This window comes from Centruroides sculpturatus, unplaced genomic scaffold (assembly GCF_000671375.1).
Source record: "Centruroides sculpturatus isolate CEXI.00-Female unplaced genomic scaffold, Cexi_2.0 scaffold104, whole genome shotgun sequence".
Taxonomy (NCBI): domain Eukaryota; kingdom Metazoa; phylum Arthropoda; class Arachnida; order Scorpiones; family Buthidae; genus Centruroides; species Centruroides sculpturatus.
This window is the reverse complement of record NW_019384379.1, coordinates 1056105-1070000: the sequence shown is the minus strand read 5'-3', so window position 1 is coordinate 1070000 and position 13896 is coordinate 1056105. Positions and strand designations below refer to the sequence as shown.

General features: G+C 32.1%; 1 protein-coding gene across 1 annotated transcript in view; it reads left to right on the top strand.

Moving 5' to 3' along the window:
* Positions 1 to 13896, top strand: part of LOC111617857 — a 45991-nt gene that overhangs the window by 20440 nt on the left and 11655 nt on the right. The window contains exon 7 of the mRNA XM_023359183.1: positions 3186 to 3429. Coding sequence (XP_023214951.1) covers positions 3186 to 3429 — 244 coding nt within the window. The remainder of the gene's footprint in view (positions 1 to 3185; positions 3430 to 13896) is intronic.

Here is a 13896-nt window from a genome sequence, read left to right as displayed (position 1 = left end):
TGTTATTTTCAGTATTTTCCTAAGATAACAAATATCTAATATTACCTTAATAACTGCTGTAGTTATTTTTAACAAATTATAATTAAACATTTTAACTTGATAATACAGGAATTTCCTAATTCTGAATTCTTCCTATAATGAACTTGTATGAACCGTATTGAGCAACTGACAATCCCTGGTAAATGGTATACAAACATATGCAATTTATTATGCCATATAATGAAAAAAATTTCAAAATCTTCTAGTAAAATCATTTTTATTTCAAACTCTTGCCAATTGTGTTGCAGCAGACAATATCAAAAAAATTCATTTGAAGAGAGGTCTAGGACACCAGCTTCAACTATGAGCATTATCTTCAACAATTATGAATTTCTTGCTAATTCAACTACTTTTGAAAAACAAAAGAAGCAGTGCTTGTACAACTCAGTAATATATTTAATTATACCAAAAACATTTTCAATCTACTTCCATAGGTTTTCTTTAGTTGGAACATCAAACTTAAATCTAAGTTTGATGTTCCAACTGAAGTACTGCTTCTTTCATTTGGGTACTTCTCCAGTTTTGTCAAATTATTTTACTTTTGAAAAAACTTTGCACTCATTTTTGTCAATATTGCAACGTTTTGCTTGTTAAAATATCTATCAATGAATTTTTATCCTTTAGCTACATATTTCTGACATTTAAAGTCTGTTAATTAAATGCTGAACTTTTAGACTTAGCTTTCCTTTGCTACACACAGTAGTGTTTTGCAATTTTTTGATAAGTATTTTTGTGAGCCTCAGCTGATTTCTGACAACACTGCCACAAGTACAACACTCTACAGGACTATTATAAACTGTTTACAATACAAGTGGAAATAAATTACAGTGTTATAAATTTTTAGTTTTTTCCATGCTTTTATTAGGTATGTTTAATTCTAAATGCTTTTTATACTTCTAAACGTGTAACTAATTATTTGTTAGTATTCTCCAGTTATAAAATTTTCCTTATATCAAACACTCAAAATATTAGTCCCCTCAAATTCATTAATTAGAGCAGGGGTGGCCAACCTTTTGCATACCATGCGCCAATTTTTTGATAGACGAGTTCACATGCGCAGTGGCGTACCGTGAGTGTTAGCAGCCCGGGGCGGAGAAAAATTTTGGCCACTCCTTATTTAGGTATTTCAATTTATAAGATGAAAATTCAGATTTGCCACAGAACAAGCAATGAAAAATGCGGTTGTAGTGTAGCTACCCGTATAAAATAGTTTTATAAGACATCAGTGGTGTACATGAAGACGAATGCATCGTGTAACGTACAAGCAAAAAAAAAAAAAAAANAAATAGTTCTATATGCCACTAGTGGTGTACATGAACACGAATGTATCGTATATCGTACAAAAAAAAAAAAAAAAAGGTCAACAGGTTGATAGCACCAGATCGTGTAAGAAATACATTTGCCAAGACACACTGTAAAAAATTAATTTCCTATGTAATATTCATAATTGCAATGAAGCCAAATCTGGCAATGTTGCTCGGAACCGACTGAAGCGCCACTTGTAGTCGTCCAATGCGCCAAGTTTGGCGCATGCGCCACGTTTTGGCCACCCCTGAATTAGAGAATTTCCTGTATTATATTTCTTCAAATTTTTTGTAAAATCAAAAATTAATGAATTCATTTTTAGGTAAAATCTGAAATAGTATATAATACATTCCTCAAAAGTGAAATCACAACACCATGAAGGAATGCATGTAGCAACGTGCAAATTGCAGGACTGGTAAAGGTGACAGAAATATGCAAATGATTGTTTACATATGCATCAGGTCATGTGGTACCCATTTTCAGACTATAAAGACCAGCAACTGACTTGTGTTATAAATGCTGTCAGTGACAGTTTGTGGCAGCTCAACTTTCAAAAAAGTTTAGAAAATGCCTAAGCGACAATAGCAAGCTGAATACCACCAGTTAACAACTGGAGAATGAGACTGTATCATGGAGCTGTGCAACCTCAGTTTATCAATGCACACAGTTGCCACATGCGTTGGGAACGACATGAGTATCATCCAGCGATGTGTGACACAATGGATGCAGGAACATCTGTGAACATGCCAAAAAGGGAGTGGATTGCATGACACACAACAGAGCACACAGACTGGCAGATTTGCTGAATATCCTGTCGGGACTTGTTCACCATGGCACATCACATCTGAAGCTGCCTGTCACCATCAATGGGTGCATCTGTGTCCACCCAAACCATTTGCAACAGTTAGGCTGCATGCACAGTAACCAACAATGGGGGTGCCATTAACTGCTCAACACAGGGCTGTATGTTTGGCAAGGTATTATTGTCATTGCAACTGGACAACTGAATAGCATTAGATATTGTTTATGGATGAATCCTGCTTGGACAGATGGATGTGGTGGTATCCTGGGGAATATTACATGCCAGTTCTTATTGCCAAGTGTCAGACTGGGCATCATGGTTTGGGGAGGCATAATGTTTGATCAGTGGACAGTCCTGTACACATTTCCAATACTCTGACAACAGAGCGTACATCACACAAATTGTGGGGTCCGTGGTTTGGCACTGGTGCAGGCTGCACCCATTGTGGTGTTATGTTCCAGCAAGACAATGCCTGACAGCATGTCACACAGTGAATTTTGCCTGAACAGAATTCACATCTTTTCCTGGCCCACAGCCTCACCAGACCAACGAACACCTGTGGCACTTTGACCAACTTGAGGTGCATCAGGGACCACTGCCACATACTGTAGACAACTTGCATGCCATAGTGTATGCAACTTGGCAAGGGATACCTCAGACAATCATTAATCACCTCATTGATAGTATACCTTGTCACATAGCAGCCTGAATAGCTGCTCATGGGGGCCATATTTGTTACTGAATAAAGAGGTGTCTGTTGCATAACTTTGTTTCTTCTTTTCATCATTTGCATATGTCTCTCATTTCTTTTGATCCTGCAATGTATACGTGGCTATGTGCATTTCTGCATGGTGTTGCAATTTCACTTTTGAGAAGTATCTAAATTAACAAGTGAAAACATTTGTGAACAGTAAGACCTTGTATTTGATAGCATAGTGATAATCAATGAGTAGCTTTAATCGTTTATGTAACTATTGTTTAATTAATTTTTATTATTACATATATTTTACTGTAAGTTGAAAAAAATAATTTCTATTAGATACAGGAAGGCATACATCTTGGCAACATTGCTATGATGAACATTCTGGCTACATTTATTTTTGGAATATGGATACAAATGAAGTTACCTGGGAATGTCCTGAAGAATATAGCAGTTATTTTCGTACAATTGATAAAGCTGCATTAACTAACAATAAGGAAACCAAGGAAATTGGTTCAGTGGGAAAACAAAGAAAGAAAAGAGAACTGGAAATGAAAACTCGTTCTGAAATTCCTTATGATGGGTAATGCCACTTTTTATAAATAAATGTAATAAATCTACAGACCTATAAAAAACTCATATAGGTTTTTTCATTTTTCTTATTATAAATTGTAGAAAATGATAAAATTTTTATATTATAAACAAGAGGAAAATTAAACTAAGACTTTAAACAAACAAAAGTTGTTTTTCCTCTTATTTACATCAATAATCCAGTTGATAGTATGTCTTTTATATTAGGGTGGATCAAATGAAAATGGAACAGTAGCCATTATTTATTTTCAAATGTAATCACCAAAATTACACAAGCACTTGTCCCACTGTTGCACCAAGCGGTGAATACCTCATTTGTAGAAAGATTTGGCTGAGATTGAAACCAGTTTCGAACAGTGTCCATGACTTTGCTGTGTGATTGAAAACGTTGACCCCGCAATGCTTTTTTTAGCAGACCAAAGATGTGAAAGTCACATGGTGAAAGGTTGGGGCTGTATGGTGGTTGTTCCAACACACTCCACTGAAACTTCACAAGCATGCTCATTGTGCAAGTGGCTGTATGTGGCTGTGCATTGTTGTGGAGCAAAAGCACTCCAGAGAACAATGAAAACAGTGTACGGAGAACACTGTTTTCATTGTCCTCTGCACTTCACAAACTCCAACACCTTCTGCCGCTAAAAAACGAATAACACCACGTTGCTCTTCTTTAGTCGCAAACATGATGCAGACTGATTGCCAGCTGGACTACACTCCTGGCCAACTGCCAGCTCATACCATGTGGTTGAGTGTACTTAACAAGAGTAAGTCCATACCTCAATAGGGTTTCTCCTCTTTCACCTCCTACTCTACATCTACACACAGTTTTGTTACACTCACATACACATACACCGAATTATGACCACTGTTTCGTTTTCATTTGATTCACCCTTATACATAAGTCACTTACTAAGTCATGACAACATTTTTGTGCAGGCAATTGCATTGTTCTAGAAACATTTCAAAATACACATATGAAAAGACACAATTACTCTACCAATGAATGGGTTACTTTCCAAGTAACCCATCTAACAGACATCATTGGGAAGTATTGTAGACAAGGGAGGAAAAACAAAAACCAGAACTGGAACTAGTCATTTTATTTATTGCATATACCTTATAATGTTGAGCACTAGTCTGCATATACATTAACACATTAACAACCTTCAAAGTAATCTGCAAGGCAATCAATCATTTGCTGCCAATGATGAGGAAGGTGATGAATAACATCCATTTTCCCATTGTCCAATTTGGTAATCTTGCATCACACTATGTTGGCGATGTCTTCTTGTGTACTGAATCATTTTCCATGCAATAGAGCTTTCAATTTTGGTATCAAATCTTAATCACAGGGTGAAAGATCTGGGGAGTAGTGGGATTGATGTAGTACTTTCCATTTTTTAGTGCTGTAAATGGTTGTTAACTGTGACTGAAGGGTCAGCACCTCTTTGATGTCTCATCAGAAATGACACCACCATGTCTCGTGCGACATGAAAGCCGTGGTGGTAAATTAGTTAGGGTTGAAAGCAGGTCGTGTGTGCATGATCGGATTTGGATGGATGGCAGTGAGACAGCACAATGGAAGTAATACACTCAGATTCTAGTTAAACTAAACAAATAACCATTTATTTGTAAAGGAGAATACATATTATACATTTTATCCTTAACGAGTTATAATATAACAAACTAAACTTGGTATAGATACCGTCACTTTTCACACAAATGAGAGTTTACATGAAATCACACATTGTTATAAATACCTGGAACGAGAAGAGAGTCACTTGTAGATGAGATGATCATTTGATCATCTTTAGAGTATTTTACACTGGAGAGTTTGGAGCACACCAGGAACAGTTCGAAGTATGGAAGGTTCTATCTGGGACAGGAGTTGGAAATTTCCAGGACCAGAGAACATGACAGAGACGAACTGGAGATGATATTCTGTTGAGTGACTGGTGACGCCTGCCCTTACTGCCCGTTAGTTATATTAAAAGTGATGAAATCGGGACAGCAGGTCGAGAGGTTATGAGAAAGTGTCACTTTCAATGCTGAGAACTTTAAAGATGATCTGCTCTCAAGTTAGTCAACAAAGTTATATTATCAATAAAGTTATGCGAGAATCCGAACTCACAACTTTGTTGTGAGTTCGGATTCTCGCATAACAAACTGTGCAGTATGGGCTGTAGCATTATCTTGTAGAATGCTTGCATTGTACAACAATTTGAGATGTTTATCCCTGATTGCATGATATAGGTTCTACAGATAAGCAGTATAATAGGCTGCATTGACAGTTCAACCAAGTGAAACAAAATGACACAAAAGAATTCCTTGAATGTCATAACCATAAATGACCATTAACTCCACTGCAGATGGCTTTTGATGGAATTTGTGTTTTCATAGTGATTCTGGGTGTTGCCATTCAGTGCACTGGCATTTGAGCTCAGGTTCATAGGCCCTGATCTAGTTTCATCAATGGCAATAATCCTGTTCAACATGGCATCTCTTTCAACTCCATATCATTGCAGATTCACATGACGCGTTTCATAACATGTCCACTTTTGGAGTTTTGTCAGTGCAGGTTGCACCCATTTGGCAGAAATTTTGCACATGTGCAAATTGTTTCATAAAATTTATGCACAGTTGTGTGATCAATACTGTTTGTATTGCCAACTCCTCCATAGACCATCATTTGTTATCCTCTAAACATTGGACAATCACAGCAAAAGCAACATCAGTACAAACATTCCTAGGGCATCTAGTGCAAGGCTTGTTGCTACTCTTCCATGTTCAAAAGCTGCTACCCACCTTGCAACAGTTCTGTATGGGAGAGCATGCTCACTAACAATTTCTGTGAGCTGTACGCGACATTCCCTCGCATTTTGCCTGCAAAGCACTGCAATTTTTATATAAATGCATTGTATAAATGCAATTTTTATATAAATGCATTGTATAAATGCAATTTTTATATAAATGCATTGTATAAATGCAATTTTTATATAAATGCATTGTATAAATGCAATTTTTATATAAATGCATTGTATAAATGCAATTTTTATATAAATGCATTGTATAAATGCAATTTTTATATAAATGCATTGTATAAATGCAATTTTTATATAAATGCATTGTATAAATGCAATTTTTATATAAATGCATTGTATAAATGCAATTTTTATATAAATGCATTGTATAAATGCAATTTTTATATAAATGCATTGTATAAATGCAATTTTTATATAAATGCATTGTATAAATGCAATTTTTATATAAATGCATTGTATAAATGCAATTTTTATATAAATGCATTGTATAAATGCAATTTTTATATAAATGCATTGTATAAATGCAATTTTTATATAAATGCATTGTATAAATGCAATTTTTATATAAATGCATTGTATAAATGCAATTTTTATATAAATGCATTGTATAAATGCAATTTTTATATAAATGCATTGTATAAATGCAATTTTTATATAAATGCATTGTATAAATGCAATTTTTATATAAATGCATTGTATAAATGCAATTTTTATATAAATGCATTGTATAAATGCAATTTTTATATAAATGCATTGTATAAATGCAATTTTTATATAAATGCATTGTATAAATGCAATTTTTATATAAATGCATTGTATAAATGCAATTTTTATATAAATGCATTGTATAAATGCAATTTTTATATAAATGCATTGTATAAATGCAATTTTTATATAAATGCATTGTATAAATGCAATTTTTATATAAATGCATTGTATAAATGCAATTTTTATATAAATGCATTGTATAAATGCAATTTTTATATAAATGCATTGTATAAATGCAATTTTTATATAAATGCATTGTATAAATGCAATTTTTATATAAATGCATTGTATAAATGCAATTTTTATATAAATGCATTGTATAAATGCAATTTTTATATAAATGCATTGTATAAATGCAATTTTTATATAAATGCATTGTATAAATGCAATTTTTATATAAATGCATTGTATAAATGCAATTTTTATATAAATGCATTGTATAAATGCAATTTTTATATAAATGCATTGTATAAATGCAATTTTTATATAAATGCATTGTATAAATGCAATTTTTATATAAATGCATTGTATAAATGCAATTTTTATATAAATGCATTGTATAAATGCAATTTTTATATAAATGCATTGTATAAATGCAATTTTTATATAAATGCATTGTATAAATGCAATTTTTATATAAATGCATTGTATAAATGCAATTTTTATATAAATGCATTGTATAAATGCAANACGTTGAATTTTCGTCGATGTTAAGCCTAACGAAGACTATTGTATCGTTAAAAATTATTTTTTTATTTTGTACAAACAAAATAAATATATTGAAAAATATAAAAACAATAAAAAATAATACTTCAGAAGTTAATTTAGCATCAAAAACGTAAAATATTTGAGTAGCCCAAGATATAGCCAAAGATTGCAGCGCCACAGCACTAGCGAAAATTTAAATTTGCCGACTGGAATTCTTTCGGATAATTGACTTTCGGATAATCGACGCAATACTGTATTAACTTGAAACACATCTCATTTACTGTTATTACTAATTATCAAAGTTTATTAATTTTATTTTTTATAACTCTTGCAATTATTATAATCATTAATATGTAGAAATTGTAATTCTGATTGCCATGTAATCATGTCTAGCTAATCATGTAATGTATGTAAAGTTTCAATTACTAATTTCATTAATTTAAATATCTAGTTAAATTAACTAAATTTAACTAACAAGGGGACCTTACGGTCTCGGAAATTCAGTTCAGGATGAGACTTTGCAGGTTAGTAGTATACCTCAAGGGTGTCCACCCAGAAGAATTGTAAAGCGCATTAGCCAGAAGATTCCGAGAAAAAAGGCTCTAAAGTTTTAAGCTCAGCTCATATACTGATCGATTTTACATTATGGCAGCACAGCGAAATGGCTGAGTCTGTAGCGAACTCGCTTGCAATGCGGGCGATCTAGGTTTGATCGTACCTTTGGTGAACTTTTTTTTTTTAATTGTTTTAAAAATTGTAACAACTTTTAAATAAAGTTAATGACCTAAAAACATTATCAATTAAATCATAAATAATTTTATTTTATTTATGAAATGACCATTACAGCTAATTAAAATGTGAATTAAAGATAATATTTTATTTTTAAAAAGTTGAATAATTTCAAAATGCATTTTTAATGGAGGTAAATTAAAACTTTAATTACTATTGTCATTAAAAAGTTATTACAAATTTTAAGATATTATAAGCTGTGGAGAGGTTAAAAATATTCATTTTAAATTTGAAGAATTTTTCAATTCGAAGAATTTTTCAATTCCTTGTTATCTTCAACTGATGAACTTAAGACAATATGTCTGAAAGTTATGTGAAAGTGTCACTTTTACTGCTGACTTGTGAAAACTTGCCAAATGATTAGCTCCCAGGTGTGAAAGTTGACAGTTATTCCACAAAAATGCATTTGAAATTATTCATCTTTTTAAAAATAAAATATTATCATTAATTCACATTTTAATTAGCTGTAATAGTCATTTCATAAATAAAATAAAATTATTTATGATTTAATTGATAATATTTTTAGGTCATTAACTTTATTTAAAAGTTGTTACAATTTTTAAAACAATTTAAAAAAAAAGTTCACCAAAGGTACGATCAAACCTAGATCGCCCACATTGCAAGCGAGTTCGCTACAGACTCAGCCATTTCGCTGTGCTGCCATAATGTAAAATCGATCAGTATATGAGCTGAGCTTAAAANAAAGAATTCCTTGAATGTCATAACCATAAATGACCATTAACTCCACTGCAGATGGCTTTTGATGGAATTTGTGTTTTCATAGTGATTCTGGGTGTTGCCATTCAGTGCACTGGCATTTGAGCTCAGGTTCATAGGCCCTGATCTAGTTTCATCAATGGCAATAATCCTGTTCAACATGGCATCTCTTTCAACTCCATATCATTGCAGATTCACATGACGCGTTTCATAACATGTCCACTTTTGGAGTTTTGTCAGTGCAGGTTGCACCCATTTGGCAGAAATTTTGCACATGTGCAAATTGTTTCATAAAATTTATGCACAGTTGTGTGATCAATACTGTTTGTATTGCCAACTCCTCCATAGACCATCATTTGTTATCCTCTAAACATTGGACAATCACAGCAAAAGCAACATCAGTACAAACATTCCTAGGGCATCTAGTGCAAGGCTTGTTGCTACTCTTCCATGTTCAAAAGCTGCTACCCACCTTGCAACAGTTCTGTATGGGAGAGCATGCTCACTAACAATTTCTGTGAGCTGTACGCGACATTCCCTCGCATTTTGCCTGCAAAGCACTGCAATTTTTATATAAATGCATTGTATAAATGCAATTTTTATATAAATGCATTGTATAAATGCAATTTTTATATAAATGCATTGTATAAATGCAATTTTTATATAAATCCAGTTGACTCGTGTGCATACTGAATGACAGTCAAAAACCATCTAGCTTTTAGTATTGCTTCCATTGACATTCTAGAACATCCACACCATCTACTGGCATCATTGTGCAACAATATGTCTCAATCGAAGCTGTATATTGGAAAATGTGGATTGTAGCATGGGATTCTGCAAGAAAAAATGTTGCCTTAACTGAATGAGTGATCCATGTATTATAAATTGTTAACTTGAAAGATTTATCACTACTAAAATAATTAAAATTTTTATAGTAGTTTAATTTATACTATGTAATTACTTATTCTTATGACAATGCACACTGATAACTATAATTTAAACTTTTATGATACTATTACATATTTAAAAATATAATTGAATGTTGATACATTCACTATATTATTGAAAGTAGTAAAACAAGTATTTTTGCATTGAATTATAAAAGTAATGAAGATGTAACTATGTATTATAGTTGTGTTTTGTTTGGAAATGGAAATTTATTATGGTAAACCCCCAGAAACTCTACTCAATAACTTCACATTCTGTAAAACTCATTGTATTGTTCAAAAAATGTGTGTATTCTAATTTTTACCTCTGTAACTTAACACAAGGATCAAATTAGTTATTGTGCTTCACTGGTGACACTTGATAGTAGCATCAAGTCCACATATTAACAAAGAATATAACATTGAATAATAAAATGGTTAAAATGAGACTAGTGATTTGTATCATGTCTTTCTTAATTATCTGTAATAAACAGAGACCAAGATTAAAACAGTTCACTTTATTTGCCTATTTAACAATGCATTTCGGATTGGTATTATCCAATCCTTCAGGCTACAAATTTAAAATTTAAAAGCAATTTTAAGAAAATATGTGGGATCATAGAGATTAGTGATATTTTAACCTTACAGCTGTCTCATGTTGTGAAGAAAATAATTGTAATATAGATAGAAATAATGTTAAAGTTTTATTTAAAGAAAATGACACATATATGAGAAGGTTTAAAGAACTCATACTATTATCCATTGTCAAAATTGTATCAACCTAAATAATGGGATGGTAATTGATGACATATGGTATAACGTCATTAAGATTAAGAACCATAAAAGATGTCACAAACGTGAAGTTGGGTAGTGAGAAACAACAACCTCGGACACTGAAGCCACAAAGTTCGTTTTGTATACTTGTTGTATATTTAAATCTTAATTTCTTTTTTTTTTTTTTGTTAATGTATATATTTTCTTAAAATTCTTTCTTAAATTTAAAATTTGTAGCCTGAAGAGGGATTGGATAATACCAATCCAAAATGCATTGTTAAATAGACAAATAAAGTGAACTGTTTTAATATTGGTCTATTGCAGATAATTAAGAAAGATGTGATAAAAGATCACTAGTCTCACTATTAGAAGAAGAAACTTTTACTCATTGTTATATCTGTTTCATTTTAATAATTTTATTAAGCGGTTTATGAATTAAATAAAATGGTTAATATATTAGCTTAATGTCCCTGAATTAATGTTATTTTCAATAATAAAGTAACTTTAATCACTAATTGTGAGTTCACTATTTGGAACTAATCATACGAGAACTAAGATAGTTACTATTTTCAAAGCATTTGCTTACTAATCTTCTCATAGATAAGCATTTTGGGCATAACCTTTCATCAATCTGACCTATCTAGATATCAGAATGTATGAATTAAAATATTTAATAATACATTAATTATCTTATTTTTAAAAATTATTTTACTATGCATGACTAATTTCATAATTATTAATTTCACAATTCAAATTGGAGAATTTGTTGAAGTTCTTTCTGTTTTCAAAATATTTGAATTTTAGGAACTGGGAAACAATTAAATATTAATATGTAGTTATGATGTGCTTTGGTCTGTCAGGGGTTGAGCATGGGCCAAAATCCCTACCTTGGAAAACAATGGTGTTTTGAAACCGAGAGATTGAAAAACAGGACTGATCAAATGGCTGCAACACAAGGAAATGGATATGACTTTGGATATGTAATGTACAAAGTCTATACATTACAGAAGCATTAATAAACACAATTGAAGAACTTCAGAAATACAACATACATATCGCACTGTTTCAAGAAATGAGATGGGCAGATGAGGGAAGTCTCACATCTGGGCAGTACACAGTATTGTATGGAGGAAGCAATAAACATGAATTTGGCACAAGGTTGCCATCAAGAATGAATACATTTCCTGCATCCTGCAGTTGAAGCTCATATCATGGTTGAGGATAAGAAGAAGATGATCCAACATAAGCTTAATTAATATCCATGCACTGACAGAAGACAAGACAGATGAAACTAAAGATGAATTCTACAGTACCCTAAAAGATCATGTTGAGAGAACACTGAAATATGACAAGAAAATTTGTGATTACACAAAACTGACAGAAGAGGGAAATTATATGATTTCTCCACCTCTGACCATAAACAGAGGAAACAGGCCATTCAGTGACTATTGAGCAGGCCTAACTGACCCGACACCATCACTAATGTGAGAGGCAAATTGCCCCTGTGGTTAATTATCAATTTAATTAAATAGTTAAATTTTTGACGAAAAATATTCTATGATTTGGTGGGAAAATTATATTTTCTAAAACAAAGGAAACTGGAAAAGTCACTTCCTTCAACGGAAGTTGAAACATCCTTCTGTTTTCCCTTATCTACTAAAAATCTTAGTCACCCTGGGAATTGTCAACCCCTCAGTAAATCCCCTTTTCCCTGTTCATGTGGAAAAATACGAAATGCTGATTGGAGCAAATTCATGAGAAAAAGAAAGAATTTGGCATGATTTGGGGAGTACGCCAGAGGATCTCATAGAAGACAGACGTATTCCATATCATCTCCTGAAGGCCAACGCCCAAAGTCAAATCTAGAAGTTTCTATAAAATGAGTTTAAGTCAATAAATAGGGAAGAAATTATTTAAATATGTGCCAATGATGGACCAAGAAGAAAGAATAGTCATATTCATCTAAAGAACAGAAGAAGATAAACATACATAGAGCTAGTATGATTAATGATAGAAATTGTGAGCTCTCTCTCTCATAACAGTTTATTCGAAGTTCTTGAAATTGCTTTCTTTGTATATTCAATTTTTGTATCATGTTGGTTATTTTTTTGTTCATTAAATTTTTGTTTTTATTTGTTAAAGAAATGTCTCTTCGATATCTGAATCAAACACATTTTATCATCTTGTTCTTGAATAAATGTGTGTGTTAATCTGCATAAAATAAAAGTGATTAATTGGGGTCAAGAAATCCTGACTAGATCTAGAATTCATCCCCTAGATCAGGGGTGTCCAACCCGAGGGCCTCATGTGGCCCAAGGCAAGTTTCAATGTGGCCCAATAAATGTGTAAACAAAACCGACAAATGTTTAAATTTTTTTATTATTTATTTATTTCAACGGCATAAACTCAAAAAGAAGTTTCACAAAGTCGTAAACCTTTATTCATATTTTATTTTTGAGTGGAAAAAAAATATTTTCAAATACTTGGAGATGTGTGAATGAGGAAGGATTACTAAATAAAGCTGGAGTTGTGACTCAAAGGATTATAGACCCAAATTTGGGAAAAGGAGGAAAAGGTGAGAAAGGTTAAATAGATCTTCTGTTACGCAAATATTGACCCTTAATTTTCCAAACTTTCTCACTTCTTTATCTTTTCTCCTTTCTCTCCTTTTCCCTCACTTGGGTCTATAATTCTTTGAGTCATGACTCCAGCTTTATTTAGTATTTCTTCCAACGTTGCAAGATTTGGCTACATTTGTGCCGAATGTGGCTACTTTTTTTGTTTGATGTAGAAATTATCATTTGGTGCATTGGCTACTTCTTGGGCTACATATTATTTATAAATATATTAGTTGAATAAAAATGCACTTTAAAATGGTGTTTTGTCGCTTTTTATTAATTAGAGACCCAAATAAAACAAATATTTGTGTTTTTCAAATAAATTTTTGTTTGTCTCTTT